This window comes from Eptatretus burgeri, chromosome 12 (genome assembly GCF_056783735.1).
Source record: "Eptatretus burgeri isolate ZD-2024b chromosome 12, Ebu_testis_v1, whole genome shotgun sequence".
NCBI lineage: Eukaryota > Metazoa > Chordata > Myxini > Myxiniformes > Myxinidae > Eptatretus > Eptatretus burgeri.
Window position 1 is genome coordinate 37,270,195 of NC_140972.1, and position 13,448 is coordinate 37,283,642.

The window sequence follows — 13,448 nt, forward strand, 5'->3', positions numbered from 1 at the left end:
CACAATGTGGAATATAATTTGTATATAATTAATGAATGGGTTGCATGAAGTTGAAGTAACATATGATGAAGCTATATCTCTGAACTGGTAGTAGTGCTATATTTTAGCAGGTTTTGTATTGAGATTAAGGTCGTGTCGAATTTAGCAAGGAAAAATGACATCACATCAGCTTGCGCTGTTTTTTTTAGTGAGGACACCAACTATGGTGTTGTTGCTTATTTGTAAACATTAGATTTGACCAGAAATGTATCTCTATTCTCACTGTAAACGGAGATTTTTTTTTCTTGAAAAGCAGCATTAGGATGCATTTTTTTTTTTGTATGAAAACATTTGGAAAGTGTTGAAAGTGACATTGTAGTCCATGGTGATGTATTTTATTGCATTCCTAGACTTAAAATGTGGGGTTTGCATTCAAAATCAAGTCGCTATGTATAATATAGGCCAAGTTATTGGAAGAAAGGTATTTCAGTGGTGGCCATTTTGAATGCTTCAATAAATAAATAAAAATTCCCCAAGGGTGCCAGCTTGGCATCCAGCTGATTTATGACCAGAAGGGCCAGTTCTACTAGAAACTACAATAAAAACTGTATATACCCCAAAGCACACTTTTGTGGTCTGCCACCAGTCTATTACCTCTTGTTGATTGAGGGCAGTATGCCATACATCTATTATTATACACAACACAGAAGCAGCGTTTCCAGGGTGGAATAAGCTTGGCAAAATCCATGCTGATGATCAGATTGGAGAGTTGGAGAAGAGATATATCTTGAAGTTTTCCACAACAACCATTTCCATTACTTTGCATATGATGGGGAGAGGGCTGACTGCTCCATCTATAGTTCAGAGGGTCAGGATTTCCATCCTTATGAATTTGGGTAATGTGATTTTCCTTGATGTAGGTCAGCAGCCCTCAGAGAAAGACCTTAAGAATCAGAGAACGAGGATGAGAGAGAGAGAGAGCAGTTGAACAAGTCTTGAGCATGAAAGCACTGATGCTGTTGAATCCATTAGCAGTGAAAGAGTTAAGATTCACAAGGAATTTCTCCTCCTTGGCAGGAGGAAAACACATGTTGGAGGAAGTTTTCTATTGGGGTGGGGGAGAGAGAGAGGAATTGGGATTGGTACAGGAAGAGAAAAATTTGTGACCTTGTACTTTTCTACAGCTAATCATGAGAACATTAATAAGCAATGCAAGATTAACACAGTCTATCGGATTTGAACCTGTGATCACAGAACCTCATGTGCTGAGTGCTCAGATTGGAATAGTAAACACGTTAACTTAAACCCAACAAGGTCAAATATGTCCAAGAGCAGCGTCCAAAAGGTTTTGTCGGCAAAAAAAACAACAACTTCCGATATTTCGTCACGTGCCTTGATTAAGCCAATAGCGAGACCCATCATAATGTATTTACGTATTTACGATATATATATATATATATATATATATATATATATATATATATATATATATATATATATATATATATATATATATATAGTGTATTTACGAAATAAATAGTGTATTTAAGAAATTACAATACGATAAATGGAATAATCTTTAAATAGTAAGTTGAACTTTTCGAAACTTTAAAGCAAATCTCCGAATATATTTAAAAGTTCATGATAGACGCTCTCAAACAGCACCGTCAATGCGAGGATGTGTACAAGTGCTTAGTATTTAAGGAGATCCGGATCTTGTATATACAAGAGCTGAGTCCTAGAGGTTAAGGTTTTGTCTTCACAAGAAGAAGAACAAGAAGAAGAAGAACAACGCCGAGCTCTCTATGAGAATTGTTTGCTACTCGAGAAAGTCAAGATGCTTAAACTCAAGACCCAAAGATCTTAAGCCACCTTAACCGTTAAGCCATGTGGTTCTTGTCGGGGGCTGATTTTTGAAATGTACACCCATTGGTTGGACAGCTGCCGGATCCCACCTACATTAGGCACTTGATTCCATCCATCATGGCACCAAGCCAAAATAATATGGCCACCATCTTGGTTTACTGGTGGGCCGAAGACATCAGGCATGTGGGCGTCTGATTATTATGCACTGCCCGGGTTTGTTTCGTCAGATTTCCATTGGCTTTGTTTCGGTCGTGTGTTACTCATGATGGGGGACCTCAAAAAAATCGAAAAAATATATATTAGTAAGGTTTAATCAAGCTTGTCTTTAATCAAGCCACCAGACGGTGGTCTCCTTGGGTTAACCTGAGGCGATCCCTTCGGGTGGGTGCCTGGAATGTCCTATCCATAAGAGAGGATGATCACCTATCTCTGTTATCATCTGAGCTCAAGCGTTTGGACATCGGGATTGCAGCACTCTGAGGTTCGGAGACCGGATTGTGGTGAGATCATTGTGGGTGGTTACACCTACTATTGATCTGGTCGCCCTGATGGTTAGCATGCCAAAGGAGTTTCTGGAGTTGTATCCATTAAGCTGACTCCAATGATAATTGAGGTAACACCGGTCAACGAGCATATTATGAGACTCGGATTCATCACTCCCTTGGTGCCATTTCCCTGGTCTCTGTATATGCTCCGACTGAGGCAAGTGATCTCACCGTAAAGGACGCATTTCACGCCATGCTTGAGTCTGTGGTTGATCAGTGCCCCAGGCGAGATACTCTTCTAGTCTTGGGGGATTTCAATGCATCAACTGGAACTGGTAGGGATGGTTATGAGACATGTAATGGTCCCCATGCATCTGGAACTGTGAACAGCCCTAAGTTCCTTGACTTTGCAAGAAGTCACAAACTTATGTGGCTGGATCAAGGTTTCAGCACCCACAAGCTCATCGCTGGACTTGGTATTCCAATGCTGGTGGTGTAGTAAAAGAAATTGACCATGTGCTAGTTGATGTTCGCTGGAGGATGATCCAGAACTGCAGGGTCTACCGGATTGCTCAGTTCCTCAATACTGACTGCAGGCTTGTTGAAGCAACTCTGAAGTTGCAGCCTAAATCCAGGAGAATGGTACCATCCCAGCCGAGGCTGGATGTTGGCAAGCTCAAGGATGAGAGGGTAGAGGAGTTTACGAACAGGCTCCGTGGAGATTTGGGGGGACTGGGTGCTTTGGGGGGTCCTGAAGGGTTGTGGAGTGCCCTCAAGACCACCGTCCTTGATGTTGCGGGTGGATGTCTTGGAGCTCACCGCAGGGCAAAGAAGAATTTTGTCTCTCAAGGGACACTGGATACCATTGACCAGTCACTGTGCCAGGCTGAATGGCAGAGCTGAGCTGTTCAGGGAGCTGCGGCATAAAACTGTTTGTGTGCTAAGGGTGGACAAAGAGGCCGATGTGCGAGGAATCTGTGAGGGGGTAGAGCATCACCTGTGGTCAAGTGATTCTCGTCCTGCTTACAGAGGAATGTTAGCATTGCATTCCTTCAAGCCCGTCCCTCGGTGCACTGCATTTAACGCAGAGGGTGGTAGGCTCTTCACAGAGGAGTCCAAAGTGAAGACCCTCTGGGCCGGTTACTTTGAGTTCTGTACCAGGTGGATCCACCAGCTGTCGAGTTGGATGTCAGGGGTGTTACTATCCCTATTGCTGACCCACCAATCAACTGTGGTCCACCTTCTTTTGTGGAAACAGACTGCGGTGAACCGTTTGAAATGGGGTAAAGTTCCTGTGATATTTGGCATCCATGCTGAACTTCTCAAGGCTGGTGGAAATGCTGTACTCATGTCGTTGCCTGCAATTCTGTGCTCTGCCTGGAACAGGCATCATCTCAATTGACTGGAAGAGGGGCTTTGTTGTCCCTCTCTGGAAAGGAAAGGGTGATCACCAAGACTGCAACAACCACCAAGGGATGACGCTGCTTCAAGTGCCGGGCAAGGTCTTTTCTCAGACATTTCTTGATAGGGTTCGCCACCATCTGCTTGTATTGAACACCAGCGTCCAGAGCAGTCAGGTTTTATACCAAAGAGGTCACCGATTGATCATAATATTGCTCTTTGGGTCCTCACGAACGCAGTCGAGAGTTTTAACACGGGCTGCTTGCAGCCTACGATGATCTCTGTGTAGCATTTGATTCAGTGAATCATGATGCCCACTGGAGGATTCTTGGTCTTCGTGGGGTGCCATCAAAACTGATCAATCTGATGTCTGAACTATACTCGAGTACTGAGAGTGCTGTGAAGTGTGGTGGTATCATCTCTGACTTATTTCCAGTTGTTACTGGAGTTCGTCAGGGGTGTGTACTGGCCCCCACACTTTTCAGCACTTGTATGGACTTGATTCTGGGGATGATGTCAGAGAGATCAAGCTGCGGTGCATCGGTTAGGAATGCCAAGATCTCTGACTTTGATTTTGCAGATTATGCAGTCATCTTTGTAGAGACTCTAGATATCCTTTTTGGGGGACCTCGAGGTGCTGAATGAGGAGTCGGAGCCACTGGGATAATGGGTTTCCTGGGTCAAAACTAACACCCAGGTGTTCAATAACATCTTGGATGCTGCTATCTTGTCTGTACCTGTTTGTGGTGAGGATGTTGAGGTCACGGAGAGATTCACTTACCTTGGCAGTGATATTCATGTCTCTGCTGGCTGTGAGCCAGAGGTCAATAGGCATCTGGGTCGGGCTTGGGGAGTCATGGATTCGCTAGATCATGGGGTGTGGCGATTTCAGAACCTGTGGAGCACGAAACTCCAAATCTTCAAGTTCTTGGTGCTTCCAGTCTTGCTTTGCAGATGCGAGACTTGGACTCTAACCAGGAATGTACTCTAACATGGCGATGAGGATAAACATCTATAGCATCATTATCTCAGCCATATCGATGAATTCGTCCCTCAAGGGGTGGGGTGAGAGGAGGCAGGGGAAGAGATGGGGTGGGAAGAGGGACCTGACGTTGCCCGGCAACGACGGGTACCCATGCTCGTGATTTATACACTTGAACATTGTGGAACACAAATCGCCTTATTGGCATTTTCAATAACCTTCCGTTTTGCAGTAATTGGACAAATATTAGGCCATTTTACTTCAATGACAAGGAACTTAAATGTTTGAGGAGGTTATTAGATCCATCAAAATCTGTGCTTGTCTGTGCTTGATACTTTTTAAATGCTGAGTGTCAAGCAAGGAAGCAGCATGTACCATTTTAAAAGTCTTCCGGATGACTCATCTTGGGCTCGAACCACCGACCTCTCAGACTCGGAACGAAATCTATAACCATGAAGTCACCCAATGATTTAAATATTATTACCTCCACCACCAAAGGTGAAGGAGGTTATGTTTTCATCCCTTTCTGTCTATTTGGACAGGTTGGGTGTATGCACGATATCTCAAAAAGTTATGAACGGATCTGGATGAAACTTGGTGGACAGGTTGGGTGTGTAGCAAGGACGAATTGATTCGATTTTGGTGAAGATCTGAGAATTTTATTTTTAATTTTCTAATGATTCTTCATCATTGAGAGATGGAGCCAAAAGAGATATAGGTATAAATGTATAGAGCATGATAGCTCAAAAAGTTGTGCACAAGTTATGACTAAACTTGGTGGATGAGTTGGGTAGGTGACAAGAACAAGCCGATGGGATTTTGGTTCAGGTCCGGATCCAGATCTGACCCATCAATGGGATACAAAGCGTAAACTGTTCAGCCTGGTGGCGGTACGCACTCCACCGAGTGCCACTCCAGTTTCACTTGAGTTGCCAACTTGGATTTCAAAAATTAAAAATAATATGATAGGTTTTATACACGTGAAGAAATAAGATTGCATTCAATAAAACTAATAAAGCCCTTGATATTCATATTTGAAAATATCAATAGCAGAAACATGATCGTTTACATGCAAATTATGGGAATTTACAAATATTGCCTTGTTCATGGTGCAGTTCTTACAATGTTGGTAATTTTGGATTATCTCATTCTGATTACTTCTTTGAAAGCCCAACTTATTCGCAGTTTGATGATGGGGTGTGTTGAGGAACATTTATGACCCAAATCTTTCAGGAGCCAGCTGGCTCGGCCAGATGTTCACTGAAGGTGGCAGGAATTTTAAATTTGTTCAGGGTCTATTCAGCAGGAAAGATCTAACGGCGATCTTTAAGGTCTACCAGCGATCAGTGTTGGCAGACGTGTCCTCCAGCTTAAAGAACATCCAATGGACGGCACGCACATCAATACCTCCCTCGCCCTCCCTGTGAAACTTCATGATGACAGGTTGTAGCCGGGTTGGGATTCAAACCCAGGTGAGACAGCTAAAGGTGAGTGCACATACCAACGAGGTTATCCTGTCATTCCTTGATGGAGTAGCAACCTATGGAGGGTAACTCCTGGCGATGAAAATGTTCACAATTGTCTCAACCCACCATGGATTCCATGATGTTCCTCAGAGTGGTAAAGGGAAGAACAATAAGACATACTATTGCTTGTTTGGTATGTTGTGTGCAAGTTTAAAGGTTATATTAGTAAACCATTATTCATTAAAGCAGATCATGAGTATGAAATGCAATATTAAACTAGAAGGGCACTTGGGAGAGCGCGTACCCCCGCCACGTAATGCCTGACCCACGAGAACATATCGGGCCCAACACATTTTTGAAATATCGTGCAATACATCACTATATCGTTTTTGGTCCTATCTCTCAATGGTGAAGAATCCCTAGTAATTAAATAATTCTCGTATCCAAATCCAGATTCGGATCTTCACCAAAATCGAATCGATTCTTCCTTTTCACACACCAAACATGTCCACCAAATTTCATCTGGATCCGTCCACAACTTTTTGAGACATCCTGCACACAAATAAACTAGCCAGAATTTCGTTCATAGAACGAAAAATCTTGCCGAACCGAAGCACGTGAAGCGCAAACTGAAACAAATACTTGTGACACATTGATCAGAGTCTATCGCTCGGCCTATAGAGACTTGTGGAAAGAGTCTATTGATATTGATCTAAAGATTAATCTTAAGATTGAAAACTACCAATAATATATGGATGCTAGAGAACGTTCTGTTATCGCAGGAAGCATTTTTGGTTCCTTGACAAACTACAGATCTGGCAAGCGCTCATCAAGGGCTTTCATATGAGGTATTACTCGATATGGTAACTAAGATTTGAAAAATTGACCTTGGGGTAAAAACATTTCGATCTCAGGCGCTAACCATGAAGGTCAAGGCCGATCTCCACCAAAAACTTATCAGCTGAGCGCTAAGCCATATGCTACATTCCTACAAAGTTTTGAGAAGATTCGATCAAAATTACTCCCAAAATTAGGGTTTCGTTGAACTCCATGATTTACCACAAAGTGACCTTGACCTTGACCAATTATGTGTGCTGAAGGGTATTCCAATAATACTATGATATGTGTAACCACAAGAGGTTTCAATGAGAATTGCGCTCTACAGAGTGATTTAAAGGTGAAAAATAGGCGACGACAAACACTTTTATGAAACAAAGTGACAAACAAACAAATAAACAAACAAATAAATAAACAAACAAACTAACTTACCGACCGATACAATCTTGCCGAAAATTTCGGCAAGATTAATAAATAAATAAACAAACAAACTAACTTACCGATCGATACAATCTTGCCGAAAATTTCGGCAAGATTAACAAACAGGAAAGGGGTGAAAACATAACCTCCTTCAGCTTCGGTGGCAGAGGTAATAAATGTCAAATCACATCATCGATGGTCTGCTCTGCTCTTTTTATTATTTACTCATGATGTGGGGGTGAGTGGGTGGGTGTGGTTGTCCCTGTTTTTGTGTTTCTGGGGCATGAACAGAGCTGGGTTCATGTCCAGGTTGGACATGGTGACGTGTGGGTTTCGTGATTAGTGGAGTTTCCGTCGGGTGATGTGCATGTATAGCTGTGGGTGTTGTGTTGAGGATTTAGCGTTGTTGTTTTCTGCTCACATTGTACAGTTGTAATCACACCATCCAATTTTTGCCATTTGTATCAGAGTTGTGTATTGCTTAATGTTTGGCAAACTAAAACGCTCCCCAATTTACAGCCCACACCCTCACGTGACCGGAAATTAATTGTTGCCTCAGGAATAAAAGCGGACACGTGCTGAGGCTCATGGTCTATTGGCTTGAGGAAGTTCGCTGGGAAGCGGGTGAAACGTCGCCTGAAATTTGGTCTGCTCTTGCTTGTTAACCTCCGCCATCAAAGATGGATGGAGGTTACTGTTTTCACCCCTGTCTGTTTGTTTGTGAACAGTATTACGGAAAAACTCCTGGACGGATTTCGACGAAACTTGTTGGGGGGATTAGGTATGGCCCAAGGATCATGCCATTAGATTTTGGACTTGGTCCAAAAAAAAACTTCGAAAGTTTTGCAACTTATTTTCAAAAAAATTTCGATTTTATTTGAGAAAAATTTGAATTTTTTTTTGCATTTCTACATGTTTTAAGTGATTTCCAACCCCCCCCCCAAAAAAAAATTGTTAGAGAAAAAAAAACAAATTTTGCACCTTTTTTTTTCAAAAAAAATTTGATTTTTTTTTGGCATTTCTACATGTGTGTCGATCTAGTTTAGTTTGTTCAATCGTGGTTCAGTAGAGTCTCATCCGTTTTGACCTACAATGAATAGGATATCAGGTTCACTTAAGTGACCCAGCAGTATTGGCGGCGGAGGTTTTGCACTCTACCGAGTGCTCCCCCTTTAGTTTATTACTTAAATTAGCAGCGTATATCTAGTTTAGGGTGGCGGGCTTTGGATCCTCGGGTCCTGAGTGCAGGTCCTGAGTTCAAATCATGCTCAGATGTTGAATTAATACCAGGTGGGGTTGACTCAGCCTGTCATCCTTCTGAGGTCGGCAAAATGAGTACCAGCTTGCTGGGATGATTGAGCCATTCGAGTATCATGTGTTGGAGTGGCGACCTGTCCAGGATTGTGCCCAATAGCCCAGGAGACTGCTTCGGCAGCACTGACACTCTGTACAGAGTATGGCCCCAATGGATGGAGAAGATATACTGGGCGTAGTGGCGTGCGCCTATAATCCGGCTACTCAGAGGCTTGGGTTGGAGGATCACTTGAGGACGGGGGCTCTGCTATGTGCTGGGCGCGCTATGAGAGGGTGTATGGCAGCCCAGAATCATGGCGAAACCCAATCCACATCCCTGTGTCGTAAGAGGCGACCAAGGTTGCGTCAGGAAGGGCATCCGGCGTAAAACCTGTGCCAAAATCAGTATGCGGATCATAACGGATGATCCGCTGTGGTGATCCATAACGGGAGCAGCTGAAAGAAGAAGAAGAGGATGGATGAAGTAGATCTAGTTACTTTTTGATTGGATGTGCCTTTTTCTTTCAAAAAAGAAAAAAATCCAACATATGTGCTTGTATATCCTGGAGCTCGGTGATTTTAAGCAGTCATCCTTTTGATTAAGATGAAACGTGCTTGCCTTATAATTCCATGTCATACGACAATAATATAGTATTAATCTGCTCCAATTTCGAAAGTTTGATGACTTGGAATACCATGGGTGGTTTGCCATTGTCATCTCAGGTCAGTTTCAATCTGAAGCTCAAGTCAGCGATACATTAAGTCAGCGATACATTAAGTCAGCCCCAACCGAGAAGCCAAATGAATTGCAACTGCAAAATTTACATTTGAACATGTAGATAAATTTTCTAAATACGGTATGTCTGAAGATTAGTTTCTGCAATTCCATCAACTTAAAGCTTAAAATTCTCCTCTTGTGGCATGACCTTACTGGCTTCTTAATCAACTGTAATAAAAGTATATATATATATATATATATATATATATATATATATATATATATATATATATATATATATATATATATATACATATATACATATATACATATATATATATATATATATATATACATATACATATACATATACATATATATATATATATATATATATACACACATATATATATATATATATATATATATATATATATATATATATATATATATATATATATATATAATGACCGGGCGTAGTGGCGTGCGCCTGTAATCCGGCTACTCGGAGGCTTGGGTTGGAGGATCGCTTGAGGATGGGAGCTCTGCACTGGGCAGCCTGGAATCATGGGGAAACCCAATGCTTATCCCTGTGTCATAAGAGGTGACCAGGGTTGCGTCAGGAAGGGCATCCGGCGTAAAGCCTATGCCAAATCAGTATGCGGATCATAATGGATGATCTGCTATGGCGACCCCTAACGGGAGCAGCTGAAAGACGAACAACAACAACAACATATATATATATATATATATATATATATATATATATATATATATATATATATATATATACATATATACATATATATATATATATATATATATATAGAACAACCCACCCACATTTCTCACCTGTGAATGGAGGGAATAGCCAATCAGCTCTCACCTAATCGACTATGCCCAGGTGGCTAGGATTATATATATAATTGACCCCTCCTATGCTTCTCCAGCCAAAGTAGCTGCATAAAGCTACCCAAGAAGACTTACACAAGGTAAGTGCTAAGCGCTGTTTCGAACCCTTCCCAGAGTTCCTCAACAACTATAAAGACGTTCACACATAGTAAACACACGACAATCCCAATGCTATACACTCCCCTCAGCTACCGGACCGGTTTCATCACTTATCGGTGAATCATCAGCAATAGTGTAGACAGCAATGCATACCAATGAGGCTCTCAAGCATATACCACGTGCAAACGTCAAAAGCAGTCAATATATAAACTAGAACGAGCACTCATAGAGCGCATACCTTCGCCGCCACTACTTTTTTTGTTCTTGGTATGAGTGTGGGGAACTGGTTTCATATGAATGGTCTTATGACACAAACCACATATCTATAATGTCATGACCCCCCCCCCGACTTTCAGGGGCTACGGACTAAACAACAATCAACTCACGTCGTTTTGGCGAGTCTTCACTCGCAAGCTCGGTGAATACAACGTTTCAACAAGAGAAGGTAATTGAATCTCGTTTGATGCTGGTTTCATGCAAATCGAATAAGAATTGACTGAGTTATGCCGAAAACCGCATATTTTTCAAGGGCATGACCCCCCCCCCCCGACATTTTACCCCAACCGGTGACATGCATTATGACGTCATTGTGTCACAAGATTGGGCATTAAATTCTGAACATTTTGGTGCTGGGTTCATGTAAAGCGGACAAGAATTGACTGCGTTATGACAAAAACCGCATATTTTTCAAGGTCGTGACCCCCCTGACCTTTGACCCCTAACCGGTAACAAGAGTATGGGCGTCATTGTGTCATATTGCATATCACAAGATGAGGCGTTGAATTCTGAACATTTTGGCGTTAATTGCATGCAAATTGAATAAAAATTGACCGTGTTATCGTAAAAAGACGATTTTGACCTTTTCGTGACCTTGACCTTGACCTTTGACTCGAACGATTCCAAAATCTAATCGAATGCTTCCTGGCTAATAACCAAACATCCCACCAAATTTCATGCAATTTGGTTTAATACTTTTTGAGTTATACGAATCACAAGATTACAAATAAATAAATACACGCCGACCAAAACATAACCTTTCGCAGAATGCGAAGGTAATAAAAAAAAACCCACCCACATCTCTCACCTGTAGATGGAGGGAATAGCCAATCAGCTCTCACCTAATCAATTACGCCCAGGTGGCTAGGAAGTCTTCTTGGGTTGCTTTATGCAGCTACTTTGGCTGGAGAACATGGGAGGGGTCAATCATATATATATATATATATATATATATATATATATATATATATATATATATATATATATATATATATATATATATATATATATATATGTATAGATATAGATATCCACAGCTTCACATAAAGCGTGATGTGCTTGTTAACTTGTTCGTTGGATGTTTGCATAAACTGTTTGGTAAGCACAATGATTAAAAGGAAAGTCAATTTACAACCTTTGTTTTTTTTTGCTGAACTAATCATAACTTCATCACATCTAATGACTTTTGATGAATGAGCGTTTTGTTGAGCGGTTACACCCGACGTCAAAGTAACTATTTGTATGTTCAGTAATTACTCCTCGGTTCAATATTTTCAGTAATTACCTCGTACAAGTTGAAACATCCCCACGTTTGATGTTCTACTTCTGAAAGTGATTCACACTCTCTCCTCTGACCTGACTACTCTGACATATGATCTTCCCCCTGACTCAATCGCTCCACGATTCGGGGAATTGGCATGTCCCAAATTTGAGAGTGTAGTTGTTGAGTGTCGTTGAAGTGTTGAGTGCGGTTGAAAAAGCCTGCAACATTTGCTGACCTCTCTTCATCCGTCAAAGCGAGTGCATTTTCTCCGCCATTTTCCTTGTTCACAGTACATATATTACAGCTGTGTACATTATACTACGTCATGATTGAGGAAACCTATAATTGAAGTTGTGGAAGAGATTTAGTGAAGAATGCCTCTTTTGCTGCAGTTTTTGAAGGTGGAACTTGAATATTTTGGTATCGGATGTAGACTTTTTTATTTTTTTTTGGAAACACATACTTGAGGGCACTGATGCTCTTTAAAGCTCAGCCCCAGTTTGGAGTGCTTGTATATTTCGATGTGAAAAATGATTTTCAGTGTTTTGTTCTTACTATTTACTTGGGGGTGTTAAGCTGAGCACTCCATTTTCTTGTGAAGAGGTAAAGCTGTCGTGGCACATATGGAAACGAAATGGTACCACAAATTTTACAATATCTCACAATGTCCTTTTTGGTGGGAAACTACCACGAGATGGTGAAATGATCACCATAGTGAAGTTAAGATCTTTTTGATTTTCCACTAAGTGAAATGGACCGTCGTTTGTACACCTTTCGGTTTTATTGATGATCATGACCTCAAAACAAGCTGAGTTTAGGATCCCAGACTCGTCAGCAATTTTCAGCTGCAATGAGTGAGCTGAACTATTCTGAATCAAAGGAAATTACGTCATCTCCAAACTTGAGAGAGTAGAAATGACCACGATGCAATAAATATCTGGTTAGCCATGACTCCACCTGGGCTTCATGTTTCACGAGAGGAAACTATTGCAAATGTAATCTATTAAAAGTTCAAAAAAAAGAATAAATATGAGTCCGGATCAAAATTCTGTTTTTATTTTGAGACGGTCACAATAAGAAATGGCATCCCGTCAAAAATCCACCAAAAAGTGGTCTGTGGGTTAATCCACCAAGCAGATGTGGCCTCCTACCAGCACTACCTGTAATCGCAAGATTAAAGTTACATATCCTAACGTTATACAATTATAACTTACTGGTCAACGTGATGGTGTACAAAACTTTTTTTTCCATTACTCCTCCGAACAAACAACACTTGTGTGTAAACTGAACAAGATGTGCGCAGTTGGGATTATTCTTGAAGGCAAAAACAGACTTGAGTCGAGAAAGTGTAGTTTGAATATCCTTACGTTAATTATATCCTGTGCGAAGTCAAATCTTGCAAAAAAATCTACTGCTGCAAGTGTGTTGGAAAGAACCAAATTATATTTTG

The 13,448-nt window shown here is 41.2% G+C and overlaps 1 protein-coding gene across 4 annotated transcripts in view; it reads left to right on the forward strand.

Moving 5' to 3' along the window:
• LOC147015429 (uncharacterized) overlaps nucleotides 1-13,448 on the forward strand; it is a 165,903-nt gene that overhangs the window by 106,461 nt on the left and 45,994 nt on the right. Inside the window, exon 4 of one of the 4 annotated variants that reach the window (XM_085850169.1) lies at nucleotides 10,815-11,650. The exons of the other annotated variants lie outside the window; for them this stretch is intronic. Coding sequence (XP_085706295.1) covers nucleotides 10,815-10,828 — 14 coding nt within the window. The 3' untranslated portion in view covers nucleotides 10,829-11,650. Of the gene's footprint in view, nucleotides 1-10,814; nucleotides 11,651-13,448 lie in introns of those variants that run through there. 4 annotated transcript variants of the gene reach the window in all.